We start from the raw sequence: 27056 nt of genomic DNA, 5'->3' as shown, positions 1-27056 counted from the left end.
TCCTTCGGGTGAAACAATATAAACGTTTTGTGCTTCGCAACTCACTTAGGGAAAAAAAAAAAAAAAAAAAAAAACGAGCTTGCATTTTGTCATCTATCTTCCGATCGACGAGGTCAAACAATTGACACAGATTTACAAATATGATCACACACATGGCCATATTAAGTCCCTTAGGAGGGAAGGGGGCGCTTAGGAAATGTCGAGACTCCTTTTTTCCCTTCCCTAACTTCCAAAGTCAGATTTACTTTTATTGATTTCAAATTAAACTCTATATAAGAATTTTAAGCAAAAAATTTTGACAAACAGAAATAGTGAAACATTAAATCGTGAATAACTTTCAAGATATATATAGTTTCAGTATATTGTGTACAAAAAAAATTACAAAATTAAATTCAGAAGTAAGTTGGTACAAAATAGTTAAGAAGACAAAAACTTGTTAACAAATTTAACGTCGACAGTATTTTTTTTTATCATTACAAAGCAATGTAATTTAAAACTTACAAAAGATAATTAATTAGAAATAGTGTCATTATAATGCTCAAAAATTTAAACGATATTTGATTTTAATTTGAATAAGCTCGAATGCACGTCTGTCATAAATTAAATAAATATACAACTTTAAATTACACTGGAAATGCTGCAAACAGGCTTTGAATCTGCCTATTTAATAATACACTTTTGACCAAATACCAAATTTTATTTATCTAAGAGAGTCATTATATTTTTGAGATATTTATATGTGAGTATACAGATTGACGGCGATTGGCCCATTGCCAAATCTGTTCCAAAAGCTGATGCATATCTAAAATATATATAACATTGTATATCAAATTTTATTCATCTTGCTCATAGCAATTTCTGGATACCACAATCATATTCATGGACAGACAGACTTTGTTGAAAATTTGATAGAGATTTTCAAATTTTTTATTAAGTATCAAATTTCATCAATTGTTTTTGAGTTACTGTGTTCACTCAGAGAGAGAGAGAGAGAGAGAGATAATTTAAAAAAAAATATTTTTCAGATTCAGTATTCAAAACTTAGAAATTCATTAAATCTTGAGGTCATTTTTAGCAATTACAATACATCTTTCAATCTATACTTCATATACAAGAATGTAAAAACGTAATGAGCTAGATGAATGAATTAGTTCAGATTTTTATCAGCATGACTGAAGATTTATATCAGATTTTGGACAGAATTTGTCAATGCATTGACAACTAATCAGTCAATCCCAATTTTATATTGATATCTTTCAATCATTAGTTTGGTATCATATATATATATATATATATATATATGTATATATATATATATATATATATATATATATATATATATATATATATATATATATATATATATATATATATACTTTCTTATTTCAGAGAAAGAATCAAAGGACATAAGAATTGGTCAGGAAATTGATAGAATTCTGATGTCTTTTATCTTATTATTTATAATCTATTCAATAGCCTTCAAAATTACATCTGTTTCTGCATTTGCAATAATCATCTAATCTAAATATTTTAAGATCAGTTTCTTGGTAAAGTACAAAGGACATCCACCTCTATTACTTTGTGTAGGACCAATTTGTATAAATAATGTTATGAATATTTTCATTTTCAAGAGGATTCCATTTGATAATTGAAATATTCCATGAATTGATATATTCCTCATAATCCAAATTTTGTAACCATTAGAAACCTGTTTTCTCTTATTTTTCTTTATTAGCATTGCCATTTGCATTTCTTCTTAAATTTTTATATCAATAGAAAAACACTTACATAGCCTTATTTGAAACTGAATTATGTCTTTTCATTGGCAGAAGAAAAAGATTTTAAATATGTAATAATTTGCTATAATTCTTATCAAATCCTTGTGCCAAATTTCAATGTCATAAAGCAGGATTATGTCAATAAAAATTAAGTAGATTCCTTTGACAACTTGTAGTTGAAAGTCCTCACATTGCTCAGCAAATCTTGTATAATTTTTCATAAATTTTACAAACTCACACATAAACTTCAGTAACATGTGGAAGAAATGATTTGTTGGAATTAAAATATATATATCAAATTTGAAACCAAATCCTTCTAAAGGTTAACATCTATTAATCTGTGTTTTTGCAAGCATATAAATGCGATAACTCCAAAACATAATAACTTAAATAAATATATGAAATTTGATAGATGATTTTGTGATTACAATTGTAGATCTGTGTCATTTCTTCTGGCCAGAAAAAGATATTTAAAAAGCATATTTGGTTTTCAAATGCATGTGCATTAACTGAATCCTGTGAGAAATTGCCTAAAAAAATTGGTAAAGATTGCACTCCAATAGGAACTTTCGTAACTATTGTTCAACAATGATATACAGTTAATAATACAAGAATATTTATAAAAAAGAATAGGAGACCACCCCTGCTTGTTTATGTACACGAACACATTTTTTTCTGCACATTTTATGAAAACAAATAGTTGCCTTCCAAGCCACTAGATTATTTACTTATTTCTCTCCTTCTCTATAGTTTTATTTTAGCAGTTTTGGAAATAATTATTTTGTACTAGCCCTGCCACTGTTTTATAAAACAGAAGAATTATTCTTCCTCAAATTTCTTGTATACTTAAGGCAAACTAATGCTTAAGTATATATTCCTTTTATAGCCTCTTTGCATAGCTTGAGTGCAAATGGGTCACATAGTGTAAAAAAGTAGTAAAGATGCAACTCAAGGCAACATGTGTTGCAACATATTTACACCATCTTACTATATATACAGGGGTGAGATCACGAATATGATAAGCTCTTACAAATAACATATCCCTTCCTCTGTGTTTTTGAAAGATCCAATAATTTATTCAATACGAAATTCTAAAAAATCTAACATAAAATGTCCCAGTCTATATTTACAGAAATTTCAAATGATGAGCTGGAATTAAATAACATATTTATTCCTTAATGATGGATAGCAATACAGATTTATGACACATTACACTGCCTTGCAATATATTTAACTTTTCTTGCACAAAATTAAACAAACACATACAAAATTAGCAACAAGTTACATAGATGATTATAAGCTTATTTACAAAAAGCAATGGCAAAAATAAATAAATTAATTAGCAAATAAAAAAAATTAAAATAAAAAAAATACTTCCACTAATACAATATAGGAATACCAGAGTCTCAATTTCTAATAATAATAATTAACTCCCTAAAAGTATTTGCAATATTTATTATTATCATGCAACATTAATATTCCCTATAAATTATGTTACTTATACAGTTATTTTTTTCTACATACTTATATTTCTTATTTATATACTACATTTTAACATTTATTTACTCGAGGCAGCATAAAAATGTATCCTTACGAAGAAAACATACAAATTTGCATTGATAATTTAAATTTTGGAAGAATGTTTGGCTGCATGGTCAGAAGATTTTTCCCACTTTGTGATGCTTTAATTTATTAATCAAGGGGGAAAAAAAGTACTGAAAAGAGTAACAACAACTTAAGAATACAAAAACATATTGATATAACATCAAAAGAAAAAACTTTTATCTGTTAATGCAATCACTTTATCTGTTGTTCCTAGATTTGGGAAAAATCATTATTGATATAATTGAAATTAATTTCATTTGAATTTTAGATTCCTTGAATAAAATAAATTAATTAAATATTTGATAAAGCACCTACTTTTGTTATATCAAATTTTGCAATTATACTTCCAGAAATTGTTTTTAATATTTTAGAAAAATATTTTACTTAGTAGCAGTGTGTTATATTATCCCTATTTGAATTCTTCTGCCATTCTAGTATGATGGCTTCTTTTTTTTTCTTTTTAATTCAGAGGAAAGGATATGTAATATATATTCAGGATATATAAATACTTTCAGTTAGCAATATCTTTTCCATTTTCAAAAACTTTAATGAATGAATAATGTTTACATTAATTAACAATTTTTTAAAAATGATATAGTTGCTAAAAAACTATTTGTGAATTTTAATTTATTACCAAAAATTTTTATATCAATTTCCTATCCAAACATTTTTTAGTTTTTGTAGTAATTAAGAATAATAACATTTTCATAAAAATTAAATTGAGCATTTGAAAAATAGTTACTTAAGAAATTTTTGGAATTTTATCGAAAAAAAAAAAAGTTTCATCAATTGATACATGTCCATGAAAATGTCCCAGAAAAGATTATATCAAAATGCTTAAGAAACTAATGACATTTCCAAAACCTAATCAACAAGCAGATAGATATATTCTGAAAAATAAACCCACTAAGAATTCAAGAAAATAAAGAATGTCAAGTTACACAGTTTACAGTTAAATGTCAGTGTTTCCTGAACAGATAATTGGTAAGCACCAGTACCAATTTCTCTTCTGATATTTATGGAAATGTTATGAAATCTGAGTAACAAGGATTCTTTTAAAATTTGAGATTAAAATGCCATTAACGGGAAAGGAAATTATGATAATCTTTTTCTTCTTTATACATATATACGAAACAATAGAGAAAATACAGGTAAAAAATATATAAATAAAAAGTAAGATGAAAAACAAAAGTAAACTGGAGTAAAAAAAGAAAAGTGCCTAAAACATATGAAAAAAGGGAAGAAAAGACATAAAACTTATGCACAAAAAGCTGCAATTCAAAGAACGCCATGGAAATAAATCATAATTGTAAAGGTGAAAATAAAATGTGAAACATGGTGATCAATGCATTAAATAATAAACCAAGATAAATAAATTCAAAAAAATGCAAGTATGCTGGAGATAAAAAAGAAATGAAAAAATGTAAAGAAAAATTATATCACATAGGAAAAAGAACATTACAAAGAGCATATCAAATTCTCAGCACAAATAGAAAACCAGATGTTTTCAGCATATCAATATCAATTAAAGAGACTGGGACGCATTCCACATTAATTTAATTTTTTGATGAGCAATTAATGCATTTATCACCATGTTCCACATTCTGCATTAAATTTTATTTTCACCATTACTTTTGATTTTCAAATTCATATATATATTTTGAATCCTTCATTCAAAAAATATATTCACCCAGTTCTCCAAATTAAATTTGTAAATAGCCTCTTTTCATTCCCAGAATTCATAAAATTGTCACACACTTCTAAATATTATCCACTGGAAACTTAGGTGTTCCATTTTTTATTGTTGTTGTTGCTGCACTCTTTTCGAAGTAAAACCACTGTGTTAATTGTGCTTACCAATATAAAAGAAAATAAACTATTTTAGATTAGAAAATATCATAATGTCGTAATATTACTAAAACTGAAAAACTTACCACAGCTGTTTCTGACATATATGATGACATTTCATACAGATCATCAGTGGCAGTGTCGTCATCAACATAATTAATTAATTTGGGCGGAATGGATGGTGTGAAGGCAGTTATTTCTGGACTAAAATTTAAATAATAATAATTATTATTATAATTTGTATAAAATATATCATTTTGCAAAAAGTTACTTAAATAATAAGTAAAAACAAACCAAAATTTTGCAAATCAGCACATAAAAGAATATATAATCCTTTTACAGAAGCGTAATAAAAATTAGCTCAATAAGATTTATAAATAAATAAAAAATGTTCGAATTCATTTGTAATAATTGTTTTTCATGAATAAAGATAAAACAAATCATACATAAAGGAATAAAATTCATTTCGTCCAAAAACTGATTTAAACCAAGAAATGAAACAATCTGTTATATAATATTAAATGTTTATTATCTTTATTAATTTTTTCAGTAAAGGGACAATTTTACATGCACAAGAATTACAGTTAATAAAAGGATGTGTATAATAAAATCTTGTTTTGGCATATGAGAAATTTTTTTTAGCATAAAAATATAATCTACAATGGGAAAAGAGCAAATTATTTAAAATGTATTTTATATTGTACCTTGGTGTCTCAGCCCAAGCTTTTCTAGGTCTGTATTCTGGCTCAGACACCTGGATTTTATGACTGAAGCTGTCATATGGGCGGATATGTGAAGATGATGTACCATTCATTCTGGCAACTGGTTTTGATATTTTTTTCTCCCAGCCATCGAGTACTTCCCTTGTCACTTGAGGTACAGTCTGCCTGGCAAATCTCTTACTTGGAGACCTAATTAAAATCATAAAAACATTAAACATTTTAATTATATCAAAATATGGAAAATGTTAGTACTTCGACATAGAAATTCTGATAAGCATTATAATAATAATAAGCATTATAATAATTAATAAAATAATTTTTTATTAATTATTCATACTTAATTAAAAGTGTATAACCTTATTTTCACATTTGCTGCTCAAATTATATTTAGTACATTACAGTTAAAAAATAAACTAATTTGTTTTTAATCTCTGTATTATTACTTGAAGTATGACAAAAAGAACATTGCTGAAAATATTCTTCCTCTCAATATAATTCTTACTAATAACATGCAAAATTATAAAATGTCTGTACATAATTAGAATAGTAAAATATATAAAACAAGATATATTTAGAATTTTAATCTAAATTATGAGCAGAAATGTTATTTATTTCATAATATACACATAAACATACTTTTAATTAATAACCTTAACAACACTTATTTCAATATTAATCTCTTACGAAAAATATAAACTGATAGTTGAAATCTAAAAAATGTCAGTTTTAATTTGAAGTAAAATTTACCTTGTAAATATTCGTTCCGTCCTTGCTTTATGTTTTCCATCTTCTAGAGTCTGATATTCTGTCCTTCCACTGAAATATTAAAAATAATAAAGGAGACTTGGATAAACAATTTCATTACATCTTTATACAAGTATTTTTTTTCAATTGAAAAGTATGATACAAAAATTATGATTATTATAAAACTTTATTTAATTGTTATAAAATACAGCTCATTTTCATTATATAATCATATTTTAATTCAATTTTTCTTTTTAAGATCAAATTTACTTCTAAATAAATTTATAAAAAAATTTAAATCCATCCTTCCATTTATGACAGCATAATCTTCTCTGAAGATTCTATTATTCATACAAGTATTGGTTTTAATATTATTATATAATTAACTAAATAATGTTAGTAATGGCATGTTAAATTAGAATTACGCACAGTTAAAATTTTTTAAAAAAGTTTTCATTTAATCAAATACTTTTAGAACAATGACTGACAAACATTTTCAACAATTTAATCAAACCAAATCATTCACTATATGAACATCTGCATTCTGAGCATCTTCTTTTTGTTTATCTATCAAAAATCATTTGAAACATTTACACATTTTCTATATACTTAAAAAAAATATTTTTTAATACATTTATTTGTTTATTTTATAATAATCAATGCTTTCAGCTTATTAAAAATTAAATGAGATGCTAAATGTGATTAGTTACCCAAATCAAAAAAATATCATTAACATGATGTACAAGCCAGCTGGTTATCAGCAGGGCCTGACTTAGTCTAATTGGAGCCCAGGACAAAAGCTTCTTTGGAGTCCCCCTCAAAGCCGTATTTTTGCAAACATATCGCATTTTGCGATATGTAAAAATACAGGCTTTTGATTATCCAAATCAGTCCACCGTAAATGCGAAAATTAGCTGAATTCCGCCCTCAAAAGCCATGGATTTACGAAATGTAGATTTTTTTTTTTTTGTGTTCATACGATAGATTAATGAAGGAGCTAGCATAAAACTGACGGATTTTACACTGTATTGATATTTTGTTTTAAAAAAGTTCATTAAAGAAGGAAACGTAAAATAAACTTTGTATTCGATTAGGGGCCTCCCTCTGATGTGTGTGTGTGTGTGGGGGGGGGGCAACTGCCCCACATGCCCCTGCCTTAGTCAGGCTCTGGTTATCAGAGGCAGAAAAAGTAAAAATAAGATATTAATGATATGTATTGTGTCAAAATAATAATCATTTGGGAGCAAGAAAACTCAATATAAAGCAAAATACCTTTCAAAAAAAAATTATTAGTTTGTATTAAATTTACATTAATTTTTTTTAAATATTTAAATATTTTTTAATCTAATAATTAAATAATAATAATAAACTTAAAAAGTTTCTAAATTTTAAATGACTAATGAGTTTATTTCTTATTAAAAAAAGCAATAAGTAAAATGGTTTTAAAATAAAGAAAAGATATATATATATATATTTAAAAAAAAACAAGATGATAAAAAGCAAATGAAAAAAATTTATCTAAGTCGTTTTTACTCAAATAATACTAAACTGCAATGAAAAGAGGAAAAAGTAAATTTTTATGAAGATTTGTTTAAGAATGTAAAGAAATTTTAATCACAGAATTAAAAATGAGTAATCTGGTATAAAACTAAAGAACATAAGCAATGATATTTATTGAATCAAATGAAAGATGAACCTTAATTTAAAAATAATGGAAACATAAAAAAATTAAATCTACTAGTTATCTTCAGCAAAAAGCAATTTGCCAATCATCCATCTAAAATAATTGGTAAAACCAAAGAACCATCTCTCCAGTCACAAACACTGCACTAACTACACCACATTTTATTCTATAAAATTTATTATTGCCAATAGTCATATAAATTTCACATTGTATTAATAGTGTCCTTTTGTAATCACTGTCGATTTCTAAGATATTTCAAAAACATTACTTCGTTGTATATTCTCTGAGGGGAAAAAATCTTGATAGGACCTGTTAATCATGAACACTAAATAAAATATCTAATAATATAATTAATATAATATTGATTTTACCAAGTTTTATATCACACAAATTCCTATAGCTCTTAGATACATTATCAAGGGCCATTTGCCTCTTCACTTCCAAAATTATAGATATTTTAGAATATAATTAGGTAATATTAAAGAACAGAGAATATCAATATTACAAAATAATACTTCCATTTCAAAAACTGATATGCAATACTCAATGGGCCAATTTCTGCCCCAATAAATTTTTGCACTTTGCTTGCAAAATGTATAAACAGCCAATCAGAATGCTCCAATTTAGAATTTTTTTTTTTTTTTTAAAGATTACACACATTTTATCAAAATTTGCTGATATGACTACATTAATGTCATTAATTTGGCCATTTAAGAGGTTAGTATCAATAAGATTAATTTAGTCTTGTTTTTGATAAATAACATCTTATCACATGAAAAGTATACTAAAAATGCAGTTATAATAACAAAGCTACATAATAATGATGCAACATTCTGAATGCTTAACTACATTTCAGTGGTGAAATTTTTACAGTGATGACGAAAATTGGCAAAATCTTTTCAGTTGTTATGACTGAGAGCTATGTCAAAGTTTCATTATGCAATATCTCTTAAAATTTAGAGGAAACTGATGATGCATTGAGAAGTTATAAACATTCATATGAAACAGAAATTTTCAAAATTTGTACAAAGGTGGTGGCTGGGAATTCAGTGAAGTTTTTTTCCATAGAGAATATACAATGAAGTAGTGTGTTTTCAATTTATTTCAAGACAGCGAACAGTGCGGAAAAAGTAACTTTTGATGACATACCTAAGTGTCATGAGCTTTAAATGGAAATAAAATTTTTTGAAAATGATCCAGTGGTAGGATTTTCCTATAGAGAATGTACAGTAAAGTTTTTGTGTTTACGATTTTTTTCGAAAATAGAAGATGCAGCAGAGAACTAATGATATATATAGAGGCTTAAGTATTCATACAAAATGTAAAATGATGAAATTGGATCAATGTTTGAGCTGGGCAACTGGTTCATTGATTTTCCATATTATTTAAAATGCATATATAAAATATTCATAATACCTACCTGTATCTGAATTTTGAACCTAAACTAAACAATAGACGCTTCCTAGGAGGCCTTGGCACGTGTAAACGAAAAAACGTATGGTGCTCTACACAAGATTTCCATAGATTTTTACATGACCGGTAACTCAACATATTGAAGCCTAGTAGACTGTCATATGTTTCTGTCTAAAAATATTGAAGCATAAAACATTAACTCTAAAGAGATTTCAACATACACAAATAAAAATATTTTGTTATACATTTTGCATAATATTACATATATATATATAAATTTTTTTTTTACTTCTTTCTTAATTTTTTTAATTATATATAATTCTAGTTTTTTAATGAATTGTTTCTTCATTTGCTAATTTTCTGCCAACACCTTTATTTTTCTGAAAACCTTTATTACAGCTATTTATACTTCCTTTCCTTCACTATTTATTAAGAAATATTAACTGATTTAGTATTCTCTATACTTATGGCAGAAATTCTTCACTTAAGCAAATTTTAAATATCTCTCTTCCCACATAATTTTAAAAAAATACTATTTCATTCATTAAACTTTATTAGTAGCAAATATTTAATAACATATTAATCTCAATTCAAATTAGATGCTTTGCAAATTCCATAGGTCATCCTTGCCAGTTTTTGATATTAGGACTTGTAATTTAGACTGATTAATAACCAATATATCAAATGCATGAATGGAATTTCTTTTTTGATTCTTGGGTTTCCATTGCATTTCACAGTTTCTTCACTTTTTTGATTTTTTAAATTTATTTCATTATTCCTTCGTTCTTTTTATACTAAAAAAAGTACCCAGCATCGGTAATAAATATCCTTATTATAAACAAAGTTATTTGTAATTTCATAGTTAATTAATTCGCTTCAGTAAAACATCTTTTTAATAATAAAATTTATATAATTTTCTATGATATTTTAAGTGGTAATATTATATTTTTTGCATTCAGATATCATCTTAAAAATGTCTAGACATGCACTATAATATTTTTAATCAAATTTCTTATTTAAACAGAAACAACACTCATTCAGATAAGAAAATTTTGCTTCCTAAAAAATTATATACTGTTAATGGAAATACAAATTTTGAATACTTATCAACTTTTAAATACATTAGGAATAGAGGGGAAGGGGAATGACAAGGGAAAATGATGTTTTAAAATACTTACTCCTTCTCTTCTTAACTGGATAAAAAACTGCTTTCTTTTAAATGAAATTTTAACAATTTTGGCCCTATAAAATGTAAACAGAATGTACACAATATTATTTAATGTATTGCATTAAAAACTTTAAATCTAATTGACAGACAGGAAATTTTCAATAAAAATCATTACTTACCATGAAAACGTGTTGATTTTTAAATTATTTTGAAAGACAACAAGACCAGAGGATGTCACACCCAACTGAATATCAGAATTGGTCGAATCCTAAAAACAGATAAAGGGGGGGGGGATGCTTACATTTATGAGTAATACAAAAATTAATATTAATTTCACAAATCAAACACATAATAATTAAACATAATAAAAGTACAATAGAAATGATAGAAAACAATAAGCCCTTGCTACTTAGATTAAATAAAAGTCACATTTCTAAAAAAATGAAATAAAAATAAAGTTATTATAAATAAAAATGTATTAAATTCATTTCATAATTCTGTTTATTGAATATATATAATCACATGTACATTAACTATAAACATATTCTACAGTGCATTTTATAACATAATTTATAGTTTAGGATTTATAAAAAAATAACACATTTGTATTAACTCAAATTAAATGTAAATTAAAATTAAGTATTTACTGAGCTTTAGGCATAGGCCATTTTTCAACTATTTTTAAGTGGTACTGAAATCGCAGATGTTCATTATTAAATATTAGTTAACCACTTACGGATCAATGTTTCCAATTGGAAACATACAACTGAATATTCATTAAAAACAAAATTTCATTAATATTGATTCGAAAAAAATAGTTATTCATTACTGCTAGGTAACTCAATTTTTCGTCATGATTTAGACTTGAAATAGAAAAGTCTTTAAACCAAGGCATTAGAGTGTAAATTATGTAAAAAATAATTTAAACCTGAATTTGTTGTATAAAGTAAGTACTTAAAAAGCATAAATGGAATAAAATAATATAAATCAAACATTCACAAATAATTCTTTGTCTTGATTCATTAATTTAAAGTGGAAAGCGAAATTTTTTTTAAAAAAAAATATTCTGATTAAGATTACTATTTGAGAAAAAAATAATTAGAAACATTTCCAAGAAATAATACGTTTCAGCATTTAAAGAAGTTCATAGTATTTCCCTGACACATACAGTAATTACAAATAAATAAATAAAAATAAAGAAAGAAATCAAGAATCACATATAAACTTTAGGAATATTAATGACTTTGAGGATAGTTTATTACTAATAATGTGGTTTATATTCTTTCAAAATCATTCTTAATACAGTATACTCATTAGTATAGCAGATGTTTAATAAATATTCCATAAGAATTAAATCTATAAAAAGATATTAGATTCTGTTAATGTGATTACACTGATATTACTATTTGCTTTTGATTTATTTAGAAAAATAAAAATTTTGACAAGCATATTAGTTTACATTGAATCTTCTTGTAAATGTAAAAAAAAATTAACTCGTACTTGCAATTGAAATAAAATGCAACATATGATAATTTTTTAAAGTACATATGTTGTTCATAAAGTACATATGTTCATAAAGTACTTTATGATTGATTATTATTTATTTTATTTATCCAGAAACCGTTTCGTTAAATCACAAAATCATTTAATAAATAATCTTACTCTCTACTATACACAACAACATTAGAAATTAATATTAATGAATTTGGGAAATAAATTAAAGTAGAATGAAACCAAAGTAAACTTATGAATTCATTATACAATACACTTCCATAAAAGAAAGATGATTTAGATATCTTCTTCATTTTATACATATATAAAAAAAGTGGGTTTGATAAAATCCAAACTTTAACTTTAACAAAGTAACAAACTTATAAAAAAAGGAAACTTTTATAGATAAAAAATTAACTATTAAATGTTCACAATCAACAATTTTTAAATAAAACTAACCTAAATATAGATCACTGAAAATATTACCCTTATTACACAAATAATGTTTGAAAACAACAGCATTTTGATTTGATATAGACAGTTTAATGTTTTCAAGCATATAAAAGATTAATAAAGCATGTGAACGAATTCAGGTATAATGAAAAAACTCAGGAAGTATGATTTTTTTGACAGCATAAGTGTTAGCATTTCTCAAATGGCAATTTTGAGCATGGGTCATAAAATCACATTAGAAAGACTTTCTTTGGATTAAATTAATTTTCCAGAAAAGGTTGATTTATTTAGATTAATAATGGTATAAGGCCTGAAATGTTTCATAGTATATGTATGCTTTCAATGATGCTAAAAAGGCATTTAAATGTATCTGATTATATAAAATACAATTATTTATCATAGAACAACTGATCTCTTAGAATTATTTCGAGTAGATTTATTGCAAAAATCAGAATGGATGGATGAATGGATGTAAGTTTTAATGTCATAAGAGCCAACCTTGGCTAAACTGCACCCCTGGTCAAAGGAACAACACATCATTGTAGTGATGGATAGAAAGATACAGTATGGTACAGCTTGACGTTTAAACTTCTATAATTCATTTTTGGTGATCAAGAACAATAATAATAAGCCCGAGTTTCTACTAAATAAGATTATTAGTTTGCCTATAATATTCATACACTAATAATATATCTTAATACTGTCAAAAAATGTTATGAGGCAAGGAACAATCCTTATGTTACTTGCCTTTTAGAAGTGAAATTAGATAGTTTTTATTCAACACAGTAATTATTTTATTAAACAACAAGCTAAATCATGTAATTTGTGAATAATCTTTGCATCAAGCACACATACTTTCAAATTTTGCCATCAGTTATCAACACAGACTGAAATAGTAAAAGGTACAATTTGTCAAAGGAAAACACTTTCTCTTAACTTATGGTATAATTAATATAAGAATGTTCATATACTAATGAATATGAATGCAGTACATTACTTCCTTAATATTATATATATAAGGTAAATATTACTAGATTACCATTAATATTTCTGTTTTGAGGTAACATGATTTTTTGTTGTTGTCAGATTTCATAATTTTGAAATGTAGTCAGATAACAATAAGAACACTAGAGCTGATGTTTAGTGGAATTGGAATTTGAGCTTCAAGCCATTCAATTCCAAAACCAAGACTTTATCAATACGATAACATGGTTTCTTGTAATTTTTATGGCAAAAATAATAAATCAAGGACTATTTTCACAATACAAAGTATAATTTTTTTAAATATAAAGCTTATTCTTTTATTTCTTTAAAAAATAAATGTTCATAACATTAAAAAAAAATTATATTAATATGATATTTTAAAGTTACATACATATTGCATATAAAAATCCATAATAAAAAAAAAATCAATAATCAAAACTTGACAGAATGTGGAATTCTGCTTACCCTTACCCTTGCCCTATGTAAATCAACCCCGTACATGTCCAATCGTTTGGCATGATCTAAGAAATTGTACTCAGCATCTGCAGGTGTTTGGCCTCTAGAAGAGAAATAAAATAAAAATTTTTAATCATTAATTTATTAATACATGCAAAACTTAATACTTATTATTCATCACCTAACAAAAATAATAGGTTACTAAAAATACACAAAATAGAATTTCCAAGCTTATAATTAATGTACAATCAATATTAAAAAAATTTAATTTCTAAAAATACACATTTTTTATAGCTTTTAACAATACAAGTAAAGAAGTACTATATCACTAAGCTGTAATATTTTATAGCTATACTTGTACAGTTTAAGAGTTTATGTGTAAAGTTTTTGTTACAATTCAAAAATATTTTCGAATTCTGTTTATTATTCCAAATAAAAAAAAAATAGTAAATACTAATTGTCTTTTATTCATACTTATGTAATTTGTGCAGCTCAGCAATTTTTTTCTCCATCTCTTCAGTCTGATTAGGAATTAATCTTAGATCTGCCAAATATCTATTCTTGTGCTCTTCAGGATTGAAATCTCCGATTTCAGCTGCAATATTGCAAAATAAATATTAGACATAGCAAATTTACAAAACCCTCAGGTAATATATCAATATTTTCATCAAAAGAATTATATATATTTTTAAATATAATTAAAATGCTTCATTAAAAAATATTTATTTTTCAGATATTAATAGTTTTACCAAATAAATTAATAATTAGTGTTTCTATTTTTATTTAAGAGAAATTCTTCCGTAGAGGAAAAATAAAAAGGAAAAACTACGAAACATTACTGTAAAGTAGATGTCTTTGACAACCAATTGTTCAGTCTTTATCTTCAGAAGTGAAATTTAATTTAATTCAATTGAGGAAATAAAACCCTTGCATAAGGCACTAGTTATTTTGAATTAAACAAAACTGAGTTACCATAAATAGAAACTTCGAAAATTTGAAGGAGAAAAATAAACCTAAAATTTATAGGAATGACTTCTATAAATATATATATTTACTATGTTAATAAGGATCAATACATTTCAAAAGACAAACATAATTTGTATGAAATTCATATATATTCAAAATTAATCAGAAAAAAAAGAGAAACTTTTTAGCTTCAAATTTTAACTTAACAAGCCACATTATGTAGAGAGTTCTTGAGGATATATTTGATTTACTTTCTGCTTTTTTTTTTTATCAATTTTTAGTGAAAATGCACACCAAATTTTTTTAAAAATTACATTTTTTAGCATTTGTTTATTTCAGGAGTACTATTCATGGTCTTCCTGCTCATAATATATATATATATATATATATATATATATATATATATATATATATATATATATATAAGGCCTAATACTTCATTTCATTATGCTTGACTACATTCAATGAAGAGCCCAATAGTATACAAACTTTTTATTGTTTTCTCTCTAAAGTGTAAGCAACATTAAATTTTTTATTAACATGGGAATTTCAGCCCTTTGATTAATAACACATTATATGCAATATGAGATGGATGCATAGGGATCATCATAACATTCAAATGAAAACTAAGCCCTTCTATATTTTTGAAAACAATAGAAGCCCTTAATTTAAGTTGAAGTAAGCATGTTATGATGGAGAAGTAAGAGTGGATTTGATAGAATGAAAGATGATGCTCTGCTTCAGTGTCATACACTTAAAAAAACCATGCTGGAATCCATATATCTAACTCAATGAAAGATTATATCATGTTTCTTGAAGTATTCAAAATAAACAAATTAAAACAATCATGCATTCTGGGAATCTGTGACATCCCCCATTGTAGTGATTTTCAGGCAGTACAATTAGCATATGCAATATCTACAAAACTAAAAAACAAATTAGATATTTTGTAGCTCTAGCAGTTTGTTATATGACTCCCTCCTCCTTTAATAAAATGAGCAATTTAAATTCATCTTTATATATCAATTAATATGATTTATAGTAAATTAATTTTCTATTTTACTAATTTTAAGAAAATGTATATTCTATTGTTAATTTGTTATAACTTGTGATTGTGAAGCATATACTTAACTTAGGAATACAAATTACTTAATATACCCCCCCCCTCCCCCAAATCACTTTTTAAATAAAAAAAAAACTAGTTTTATAATAGCTGCATCTAAGATTATTTGAAAACTGACCACAGACATTTTCAGGATCTATCATATTTTCTGATCTCAATAAACAGTTTCTGGAACTCCTAAGTGTGTCATATGAATTTGCATTTCAGTATTGGATTGATTAGAAAAAGAACGTAAGTAAGTCTTCTTTTGAATTTAGTAGTATACATTTCATTTGTCATTATACATTTCATAATTGAAATTTAAGTTTTGTACATGTTTTATAATTTTCAATTTTTGAAGTATATTAATCTTTAAAATTTATTTAAAGACTTCATGCTTAAAATATTTTTAAAGATAAAATTTTAAAAGTTACATTTACAAAAAACTATTTTTTTTGTATTTTATACAAGATGCTTTTATACAATTAATGTCTTTTGCAAAATAAACGCAATTTCCTTTACGTTTCATAAATATATATATTGTCCCTGCAAAGCCCAATGTGTGCCCTAGAGTAAGTACAAGAAATGTGCATCTTCTCAGGTTATGCAAATAGTACTCATAAATACTGTAATAACAAGGTAAATGCAACGAAACAGATAAAGGGTTGACCAATTATGTTTAAATAAATGCTAATATTATCCTACTATTTCATGATTTTTTTTTTTCAACTAATTTATTCGGTAAAAAGACAATAACATTCTTTTAACTAGTTCAGTTATCTCAGACCAGTAGACTTAAGCAATTGCATAGTTGGAAGTCTGCTGCTGATAACTACAGAGAGACTGATAACTTCTCTTTCAAGGTTGCACTGTGTCAGACAAATAGAACAATTTATCGCAGCTATTTATTATATTTTGTCATCCATCTGAAGCTTCATTTTTATCAACAAAGCAACTGTTGAGAGTACACATAGACAACAAAAGGGGGGCTATAACTAACTTAACTTTAATTATTAATATGGAAAAGAATTCTGGCCATAATTGCATTCCTTTAAGTCTGAATGTTTGAATAAGTTATATTTTAAATGACTTCATGATTATATGACTAATTTCAATTATGACCATTAAGAATCTTCGCCTATTGAAGTGATATCTTAAACCCACTTTTGATTTAAATGACAAGTTGAATTGATTACACAAAGTTCTAAGACACTTATAAGAACTAACAAATCATACATATAAGTTTTTAACTACGTAATACAAACAAATTAATAAACACTGAGAAAACCAAATTTTTTCCCAATTACTGCAAAATCATGGAATATATATTAAATATAAGAGTGCTGCAATTAGTAAAAAAATGTACAGGATGAAATATTTTCTCCATATTTCATTTATGTATTTAATAATTTATTATATTAATAATATAAAAAAATGAAAACTTACACTGAACAGCATAACTAGCTAATAACACAGAGGTAGCAGCAGGAACTACAAGTTTACCAGCAAGAATATCCTTCTTTAACTGGAGAAAGAAGTGATACCTATAAAAATATGAAATATCAAATTATATATTTTATCATGCCATATCATAATTGCTGGAGATAATTATTTAAAATTTCTATTTAACAACTATTTTACATCATTCTGTATAGCAACATTTCACCCGCAAAAGGCAAACAATTATAAAGTTTTAAAGTAAAGGTACCAAATTGATAAGATTTGAGGTAAAATTTAAGTACAAATTTTTACATTAGTAAGAAAGATCGAGCTTATATTGCTGATACAAATGAAAATTATCAAATGTGCCATAGAATGGGATGCAGAATTTGATAGCTTTTAGGGATATAAATATTATGATAAACAAAGAAAATTCAAATGAAGTTTCCTCAAAATATGTATTTCTTTATTACAAATATAGCATAAGAGATATATAAATGTAGATAAATACTGTTAACTCCACTAACTTAGAATGATATGTAGCAGGGGTATGATAAGCAATAGAGGTCAAGGTATTCATCATTAGCTTTTTATTATCAAATTTTATATGAATATTTTACATTTTAAACATACAAAAAATATCTTTGTTCACTCATTTAACTGAAATTACATATTATTAAGCTATATCCATGTTTTATATTTGAAACATTTTATAACTGTTTAGAAAGAAGTCAACCTAAAGGCTGAAAATTCATAATATTTTATAAAACTTTAAACACATCAAGAAAACATTAGTTTCAATCTATTACATGAGAATAATTTTTTTAAATTACCTTGTGTATTCTTCATGCAGTTTACTGGGATCACAGACATAAAACTTAACTCTAAAATATAACAAATAAGGTGGGCCCACTGAAATTAGAAAAATATCAACTTATTATCTACGAAAAATTTTATATACATTATTCATATTTTATAAAAAGCCAGGAAATATACGCATAAATTGAAATAAAGAAAAAAAAAAAAAACCTATGCATGTGACATGGATTTTTTTTAAATTAAAAAAAATCTTCCAGTCGAATTAATTATTCTTGCTTAAAAATTACTAGTAGGAACTAGAATAATAATAATAAAAAATAATATTGTGGAGGAAGAAGAATGAAGGCCCACTGCAGTCATTAATCTATATTATGGTTTCCACACAGAACAATAAAGCATTATATAAATCAAAATTAAAAATAAAATGTTAACATGATTTCATGCACTCCCAGATTAGCATTAATAAATGATGTTTAATGTGAAAGGACAAAAATGATTAAAAATATAAGCATGAAAATTACAGAACTGAAAAACAGAAAATAACTAGATATCAATTACTGAACTGATCTTTTTTTTTTTTTTTATGTAAGACAATGCTCATTTAAACAGGAAGCAGATGCAACAATCACATAATTTTTAAACTTACAGCATAAATCAAACAAAAAATAACAAATATAAAAATCTTACAATTTTTTTCTTATCTTCAAAAAATCTTATAACAAAATTGATTCTACTTACATTTAATTTGCTTTCTAATATATTTTGATGCATCCAGCCATCTCTAAAAAAATGAATGATGCATAATATTAAAAATTATTTTCTACCCCAACAAAATGAGGCAAATGAATTTAAATTTCAAAACAAAAAGAAAAGGAAGGAATAAATAAAATGTTATTTTGAAGGAATTGTCCCTATTTTTACAGCTAAAGAAAGTGATAAGGAATGCTATCATGAACTTATTTTATAAAATTCTAAAACTGCTCAATAAATATATAAAAATATTCAATCAATTATCTTCAAGTATTTCCTTGTTTTTCAGAAAATAATGAATTTTACTCGGTGGCTCAAGTCATTAAAATAAAGCCATCGAAAAAATCTCTGTTATTTAGAATTAGACAACTGTGCATTGATACTTTTATTAAAACTATTTCATTAATAATTTTTTTGTATACATAAATTAGCAACATTTTAAATTTTCCTGCAATTTGAAAAATATAGGAAATCACAAAACAAAGACAAAAAATAATAAATACTACTAAATAAATAATATTAAAAAATTTAAGTAATATCATTTATATTTATTCAGTTATAATTTAAATCATTAAATTTTTCTCAACAGTTTAGTCATACATTCACAGAAGTTAAAAAATTACTAAGCATTTATGAATCAGAAACATAAGTAAATTTTCAAGAAATTAATGTTTTTTCTTTCTCTATTTCTTAAAAAATTAAAGTGCTGAAATGTGAACATTAATCACATCATTATTGAGAATTTCAGCATCTACACACATGATTTTAGCATATGAAGGAAATCTAATCCCTACAGAAAACTTAAATAAAATTGGTAAATTTTTTTAAAGAACATATAAATTATAAATTTCTCCTTCTTCCTCTCCCCTCCCCCTCTTTTTAAACTCAGCATATATATCTATATGGTATTATTTCTTTCAGAATTCCTTCATTTTTAATTGAATACTGCTGGAATTTCAAAATTCAATTATGTTTTCAAACTATAAGCTGATGAGATGGCAAAAGCCATTATGCTGTAGACTAGGGAAGGTATAGGTGGTTGTGATGTAATACTCACCAGTTGTGATTTAAAGTACTAATACAATTACTCATTAAACCAATAGTAATGTAAAATAATCTTTTTATTTAAAATTTTTGCTGGCACCAGGAGATCAAGTTGATATCACAATACCATTTATTATTAAACTTTTTTACCATTTATCATTATCTTTCACAAAAATACAATTACAATTTATCTATTCAATGACAATATCATTCCACTTTTTGTCCACAGACTCATGCAAATGTATCTTTGCATGAGTGTGTGAATAAAAAGTCAATGACAATAGACAAACATATCAGAAACATCCTAAAATTCCCATTTTTAATAGGCAAGATTTAATTCAATTTTTTTTTAATGTGCAAACTGCTCAATTTTTTGTTATAGAACTGCAGAAACCCTTTATGAATGTCAGAATAATCCATTTTGACTTAAATAATAAATTAATGTAATCTTTTTAGCACTTCAGCTTATGCAGCCTCTTTTTAAAACAGAAATTTCAATGCAGTAATAAGATTTCAACAGACACTATTAGGCAATAAAAATCATCTCAGAATGTCTAATGCAATAACAAAAAATACTAAATATTTGAAATTTTATAATATTTAATTATGAGAAACTTTTACCATTGAGTCAGATGAATGATCATTATCAGAAAATTGCAAGCCAAAATAATCTTTTTCAATTAACTCCAAATGCTGGAAAACCATATCTAACAGATGTTGTCCCTTGCTTCGTTTCTAAAAAAAAAGAATTAAAATGACAATGAATAAAACTTATAAATATTCATTGGTTCATATTTCATATTTTCACTGGCTTATTACATAATAAAAAGGTTTTCAATTAAAGTGATTACATATCCCTATAAATAGAAACGAAGTGGAGGGAAAGGGGTTCAAGTTTCACTAAATATATATAAAAAATACTTTTATTAGAGCATAAGAAAATAATACTATATTATATATATATATATATATTCCTAATTCAATACTAGGTGATGCTGTTTATATGAATAGTATAATTTTTGAATGTTTATATGAATAACACATAATTAAAAAATAATATTATGATAGTGAACTTTGCTGAGGATACACAAGTGTACAAAATTTCAAAACTCTGGCATATTGAATGAATGAAAAAACTATTGCAATATTCCATCATTCCAAACAGATCAAGTTAAATAAGAAATAACAGAGTCTTACTCTCTTTAAAGCAATAACAAGATATGAAGTGAATTTTCAGATTAATCAACTAAGAATATAATATTTCTTGCTTATAAAATTATTAAGAAATTGTACAACACAATTTATTTAATGACATGGCCAACATGTAATGCAGTGATAAAAAGGAAGATAATAATAATCTTAAATTTAGTGTTTGGATAAACTTTTTTCAAAATGTTTGGCAGCATCAAAATATTTATATCCATCAAAATATCCGATTTGGTGTCAATAGGCAAGTCAATGCAATTTTTAATACTATATTCATTGCTTCACCAATAATATTCTTTGTTTAAAACCTATTACTTAGAGTCTTCATAATGTTTTTCAAGTATCGACCATTTTTATATACAGGGCAAAAGAATCTCATTTCCTTTCCTTCTAAAAAATTGACCCTCAGCTCAGAAGAATATAAAATTAAAACCATAATATTTAAGTCATTATTTAATTAAATAATTAAGTTAAATTTCCTTCTTTATGTTACTTTATAAAGGAATTACAATAGAATACTTGCATCGAACTTGTACGTTTACGAGCATTAGGATCGAATATTTAGTTGATTAATATTTCAGAAATGAATAAATAAAATACTGCCTTAGCCCCGTTTCTTCATCCCATCTTGAAATCATGGCATAAAAAAATGGGCAACTATCTTTCAAAACTAACCTCAAATCGCCTTCTTATTCTATTTATTTTCAGTGGTATTTCATATGTGAAAAAAATGTAAGACTGACACAAAATCCGAAATCTACAAAATTCCGAACAATTACAAATCTTGAGAATTCTTAAAAAAGGTCCATGAAAAATACGGCTCTTTTTATAATTCAAAATAATTCTTTATTGCTTCATTTATACAAATCTTATTTCATTAATTTTTTTCTTATTATTAGATTCAAATTCAGTAAAACATTAGGCAAACTTTTTTATCTATTGAATCGACTCGAGAAAGTGATATCCTTAAAAGAGCCCTAAAATTTTTGGAGCGGTAAAAATAAAATAGTTCATTGCAATTTCTTGAAAATTCTTACAACTATTTTCTGTAAATCAAAATTGTAAAATCTAATGGAAACATAACAATGCCAAATCTGAAGGATACACACAATATTTTGCTTAGGAAGATTGCATTATATATCTATAATTTTAGCTTCCGGTGAAACTTTCATTAATATTTCTGAGATTTAAAAAAAAAAAAAAAAAAAAAAAAAAAAAACGCAAATTCGCCATTTTTGAATACATCTTGAAACTTCCAAAATTGTTACGACAAGCTGGCATTGTGATAGAATGTTAAGAAAACACACGTTTCAAAACATATTTATGCTGAGAGAACTTATTCGTGATAACTTACATCCACTTCAAAGGTCTGCTGAGAATCGTCCAGGAAATATACAATGCATCTAATAGTTTTGACACGTTTTTCTCGAGCTAGTTCTGAGGCGCGCACGTTGTAGGTGCCACTTGATCCTACAAAAGCTCTCCCGGACATGCTCCGCTACTGACCACTGAAAAAGGAAGACATATTTGAGTGCAAGGAAAAGAAAAAAGAAATAAAGAAAGGGGGGGGGGGAAATGTCACTTTAACGCATTTTGAAAAAAAAAAAAAAAAAAATTTTCTCTATCAAATAATATTTTATTTAGTTATGATACAGTGTATAGATAGAAATGAATTTCCTTAAATTATTTTATCTCTCAAGTAATATTTTATTTGATTATGATACAACCGAACAGAAATTAATTTTATTAAATTATTTTCTCTCAAGTAATATTTTATTTAGTTATGATACAACAGAACAGAAATGAATTTTATTAAATTATTTTCTCTCTCAAGTAATATTTTATTTAGTTATGATAAAACAGAACAGAAATGAATTTTATTAAATTATTTTCTCTCTCAAATAATATCGTATTTAGTTATAATACAACAGAACAGAAATGAATTTTATTAAATTATTTTCTCTCTCAAGTAATATTTTATTTAGTTATGATACAACAGAACAGAAATGAATTTTATTAAATTATTTTCTCTCTCAAATAATATCGTATTTAGTTATAATACAACAGAAGAGAAACGTATTTTACTAAATTACTTTATCTCTCAAGTAATATTTTATTTAGTTATGAAAAAACAGAACAGAAATGAATTTTATTAAATCATTTTTTCTCTCAAATAATATTTTATTTAGTTATGATACAGCAGAACAAAAATGAATTTTATAAATTATTTTATCTCTCAAGTAATATTTTATTTGATTATGATAAAACAGAACAGAAATGAATTTTATTAAATATTTTTCTCTCTCAAATAATATCGTATTTGGTTATGATACAAAAGAACATAAATGAATTTTATTAAATTATTTTATCTTTCAAATAATATTTTATTTGATTATGATACAACAAAATAGAAATGTATTTTATTAAATTATTTTCTCTCTCAAATAATATCTTATATAGTTATGACACAAAGCATTAATAGAAATGAATTGTATTAAATTATTTTCCATTGAAGTAATATGACATGTAGATAATATTTCATTAACATCATTGCTTGATATGCTATTTTTACAAATTTTATGTACCATAAACAGTCGATCAATTATGGTTACGAAAAGGCGTTTATTTTGTATATCTATAAGAAACATTAGATACTATTGAATGGCTAATATTTCTTGTAGTCCTTAACAGAAACAATATTTCTTCCAAAAATATATTTAGACGGCGCTAAAAATGATAAGTTATCAGCATATAACATCTAATATTACAATTACATATTTTTTAGAAGAATTCCAGTTCAAAACAAAAAAATATTAATATATCAAAAATTTTATTATTTAAGACGGTAAGCTAATATACCGGATAAAAAAAAAAACGAAGATATGTATACAAAATATTAGAAAGTATCAGTCGATGAATTAAAAATAGCAATTATAAAAATCATATCTGAAACTGAAGTTTTACGAACAGGGAAATAAAGTAATAAAATTCCTCAAAATCTAGATTAGACAGGCTATATAATTAGAAACTATTAATTATATAATTTTATTGAAATAAAATATTTTATTTTGTAATTATACAAAAAAAAAACGAATAATTAAATAGCTTCAATGATTTTCGCGGCTTTTTAAAAGCTATTATGTTTTTAAATAGTTCCTAAGTATGGAGTAATTTTTTTATTTTTATTTACCGGCAATGAATTATAATTTTGTAAAATATTCACAAATGCTTTTAAGCCGGCGTCCTGGTATAGGGGTAGCAAATTTTCGACGTGATCTGGCCGTCCCGGGTTCGAACATGGCTGTTATTCTTCTGTGTTCTATCTGTGCGGTTTGAGAATGTGCCATCCTGTAAAAAGGGGTTGTGCAAACGAATGTGACGAATGATTAACTAAGTCGTACTCTTGACTCTTGGCCCTAGATGGCGCTATTTTTTTAAAAACAACAACAACAAGAGACGTTCACTCGGCTTAAAAGCGCTGACATCTTCAGCCGGCCTGTCAACGACAAGTGCCATTCGACACAACACAACAACATAAAAGTACTATTAAAAAAACTTATCATCACAGCTTACAGACATTTTCATTCGAAACTATATTTCCAAAAATTATAACTTTCAATCCTTTATTATTTAAGAATAAAAGTTAAATTAAACGTACATGCCTTTCTAACATACAAAGTATTTCCTTTATAAAAATACTATAAAAACAAACAAATCAGAATAAAAGAAACAATCACAAATTTTGGAATAACAATTTGTTAAATTATCTTTGAACATCATTCTAATTTCCGAAATTTATTAAAGATTGTAACATTTTTTTAAATCTATTTTAACCATTTTAAATATGAGAGTTATTATACACAGAAAATGATAAAAGGAAGGAATACGTAAAAACATAATAATTTAATTCAGTAGAAAAGAAAAAAAAACATGTTAGATAAAACTTAATTAAGGAGAGAAAAGATGTAAGAATTAAATTAATATACATAAAAATCATAAAACGCCTATGATGCTATTTTTAAACTGAGTATCATTTTACTTTTAATACAAAAGGCATATTTATAATGTGACGAATAAGATAAATGGTGCTTAGAATAGTAATAATAATAATTTTTTTCTCATGAAAAAACAACATTTTTTTTTTCAATAATAAATCTAAAAACAATTCTCAGATAAACCATATGCTAAAGAAAAATAGAAAAACGTAATCACAAACAAATGCGAACTTTTAAAAATAAACAGAAAAAAAAATATGAAGTACAAATCATAAAAATAAATAATTTTTCTGCTATATGACACAACTTTCATAAACGCCGGTCACTCACCTCTAAAAATGCATCTTTACATCACCACCCAGCATGGCTTATATCCACCCATAAGTTACATTCACATGCTTAACGACAGACGAACACTAATCACAGGATCATTTGACCTCGGAGTGAAGGTGCAAAGTGTGTCATATCGAGCCACAGTTCAAACAAAACAGCATCTCTCGCCACAACCTCCGGATCATTTCCGTAGAAGCCGAGGATGCGGGAGAGACATGCTGCTGGCGCGTTGACCCAACTACTGGTGGAGGGGTTCCAAAAGCCCACGGGAGGAAAATAGTGACAGCGCCAATTTCCGCCAACAAGACTAAACAGTGGTCGAAAGATGACGGTGGCGGAGAAATTAAAATGTATCTAGCTTGGTATTGCCGGTTTTGAAAAGGTTTTGTGCTGGCAAGAATAAAAAGGTCCTTTTTAAATGCATAAAAGGTCCTTCTTAAATGCATCTTTTAATTTTTTATAAAAACTTCATTTCTTATACAAATTGATGAGTAATGAATTATTAAATAATTCAGAATCTATTAAACATGTTATCCCAGAGAATACCTTGCTGGGACTGGAGTACAATAATTACGAAATATTAACTTTTGGCGATTAATCCACGGCATGCGGTAAAAAGTATTCAGAAATCAAATTTGTGTTTCAGATGCGTGATCAAAACAAAACTTAATATAAAGTTTGTCAGAGCTGTTGAGCTATGCGTATTACAAAACAACCCGCACACATGTAAATTTCAAAACATGGAAAAAAAAAAAAAATAAGACGAAGGGTGCAAAAATTTCCAAGAATAGTATTGTCGATTTTCAGAATACTAGTCTTCGGATTCTTTAACATGACTTTTATATAACAATACAATATTTGATTTCAATTTAAATACATTCTCTACATGCTCTTTATAAATGAAGTATAATGCCCAAAAAATAATGCAAAAGATTTTCGGAATCTCCCGAAGGCCCTAGGCCGCCTGCTTTGCTTATTTGATACTCTAGTCCTGGATTTAAGTTCATTGACCAGTTACCCACTATATATTGTGTATGTGTGTGAGGGAAGAAAAT

General features: G+C 25.7%; 1 protein-coding gene across 3 annotated transcripts in view; it reads right to left on the bottom strand.

Annotated features, from left to right (window-relative positions):
- Positions 1 to 27056, bottom strand: part of LOC129965566 (tyrosine-protein phosphatase non-receptor type 4-like) — a 135774-nt gene that overhangs the window by 52085 nt on the left and 56633 nt on the right. Inside the window, exons 1-14 of one of the 3 annotated variants that reach the window (XM_056079570.1) lie at positions 25999 to 26202; positions 23028 to 23181; positions 21089 to 21202; positions 19412 to 19454; positions 18688 to 18766; positions 17861 to 17958; positions 14821 to 14941; positions 14356 to 14449; positions 11142 to 11230; positions 10973 to 11036; positions 9802 to 9965; positions 6701 to 6769; positions 5936 to 6142; positions 5318 to 5435 (exon numbers count right to left, since the gene is read on the bottom strand). In XM_056079570.1, the coding sequence (XP_055935545.1) occupies positions 5318 to 5435; positions 5936 to 6142; positions 6701 to 6769; positions 9802 to 9965; positions 10973 to 11036; positions 11142 to 11230; positions 14356 to 14449; positions 14821 to 14941; positions 17861 to 17958; positions 18688 to 18766; positions 19412 to 19454; positions 21089 to 21202; positions 23028 to 23165 (1398 nt within the window). In that variant the 5' untranslated portion in view covers positions 23166 to 23181; positions 25999 to 26202. Of the gene's footprint in view, positions 1 to 5317; positions 5436 to 5935; positions 6143 to 6700; positions 6770 to 9801; positions 9966 to 10972; positions 11037 to 11141; positions 11231 to 14355; positions 14450 to 14820; positions 14942 to 17860; positions 17959 to 18687; positions 18767 to 19411; positions 19455 to 21088; positions 21203 to 23027; positions 23182 to 25998; positions 26203 to 27056 lie in introns of those variants that run through there. The other 2 variants (XM_056079569.1, XM_056079571.1) reach the window with 2 other exon arrangements.

This window comes from Argiope bruennichi, chromosome 4 (assembly GCF_947563725.1).
Source record: "Argiope bruennichi chromosome 4, qqArgBrue1.1, whole genome shotgun sequence".
Classification (NCBI taxonomy): domain Eukaryota; kingdom Metazoa; phylum Arthropoda; class Arachnida; order Araneae; family Araneidae; genus Argiope; species Argiope bruennichi.
This window is presented reverse-complemented; position numbering and strand designations above follow the sequence as displayed.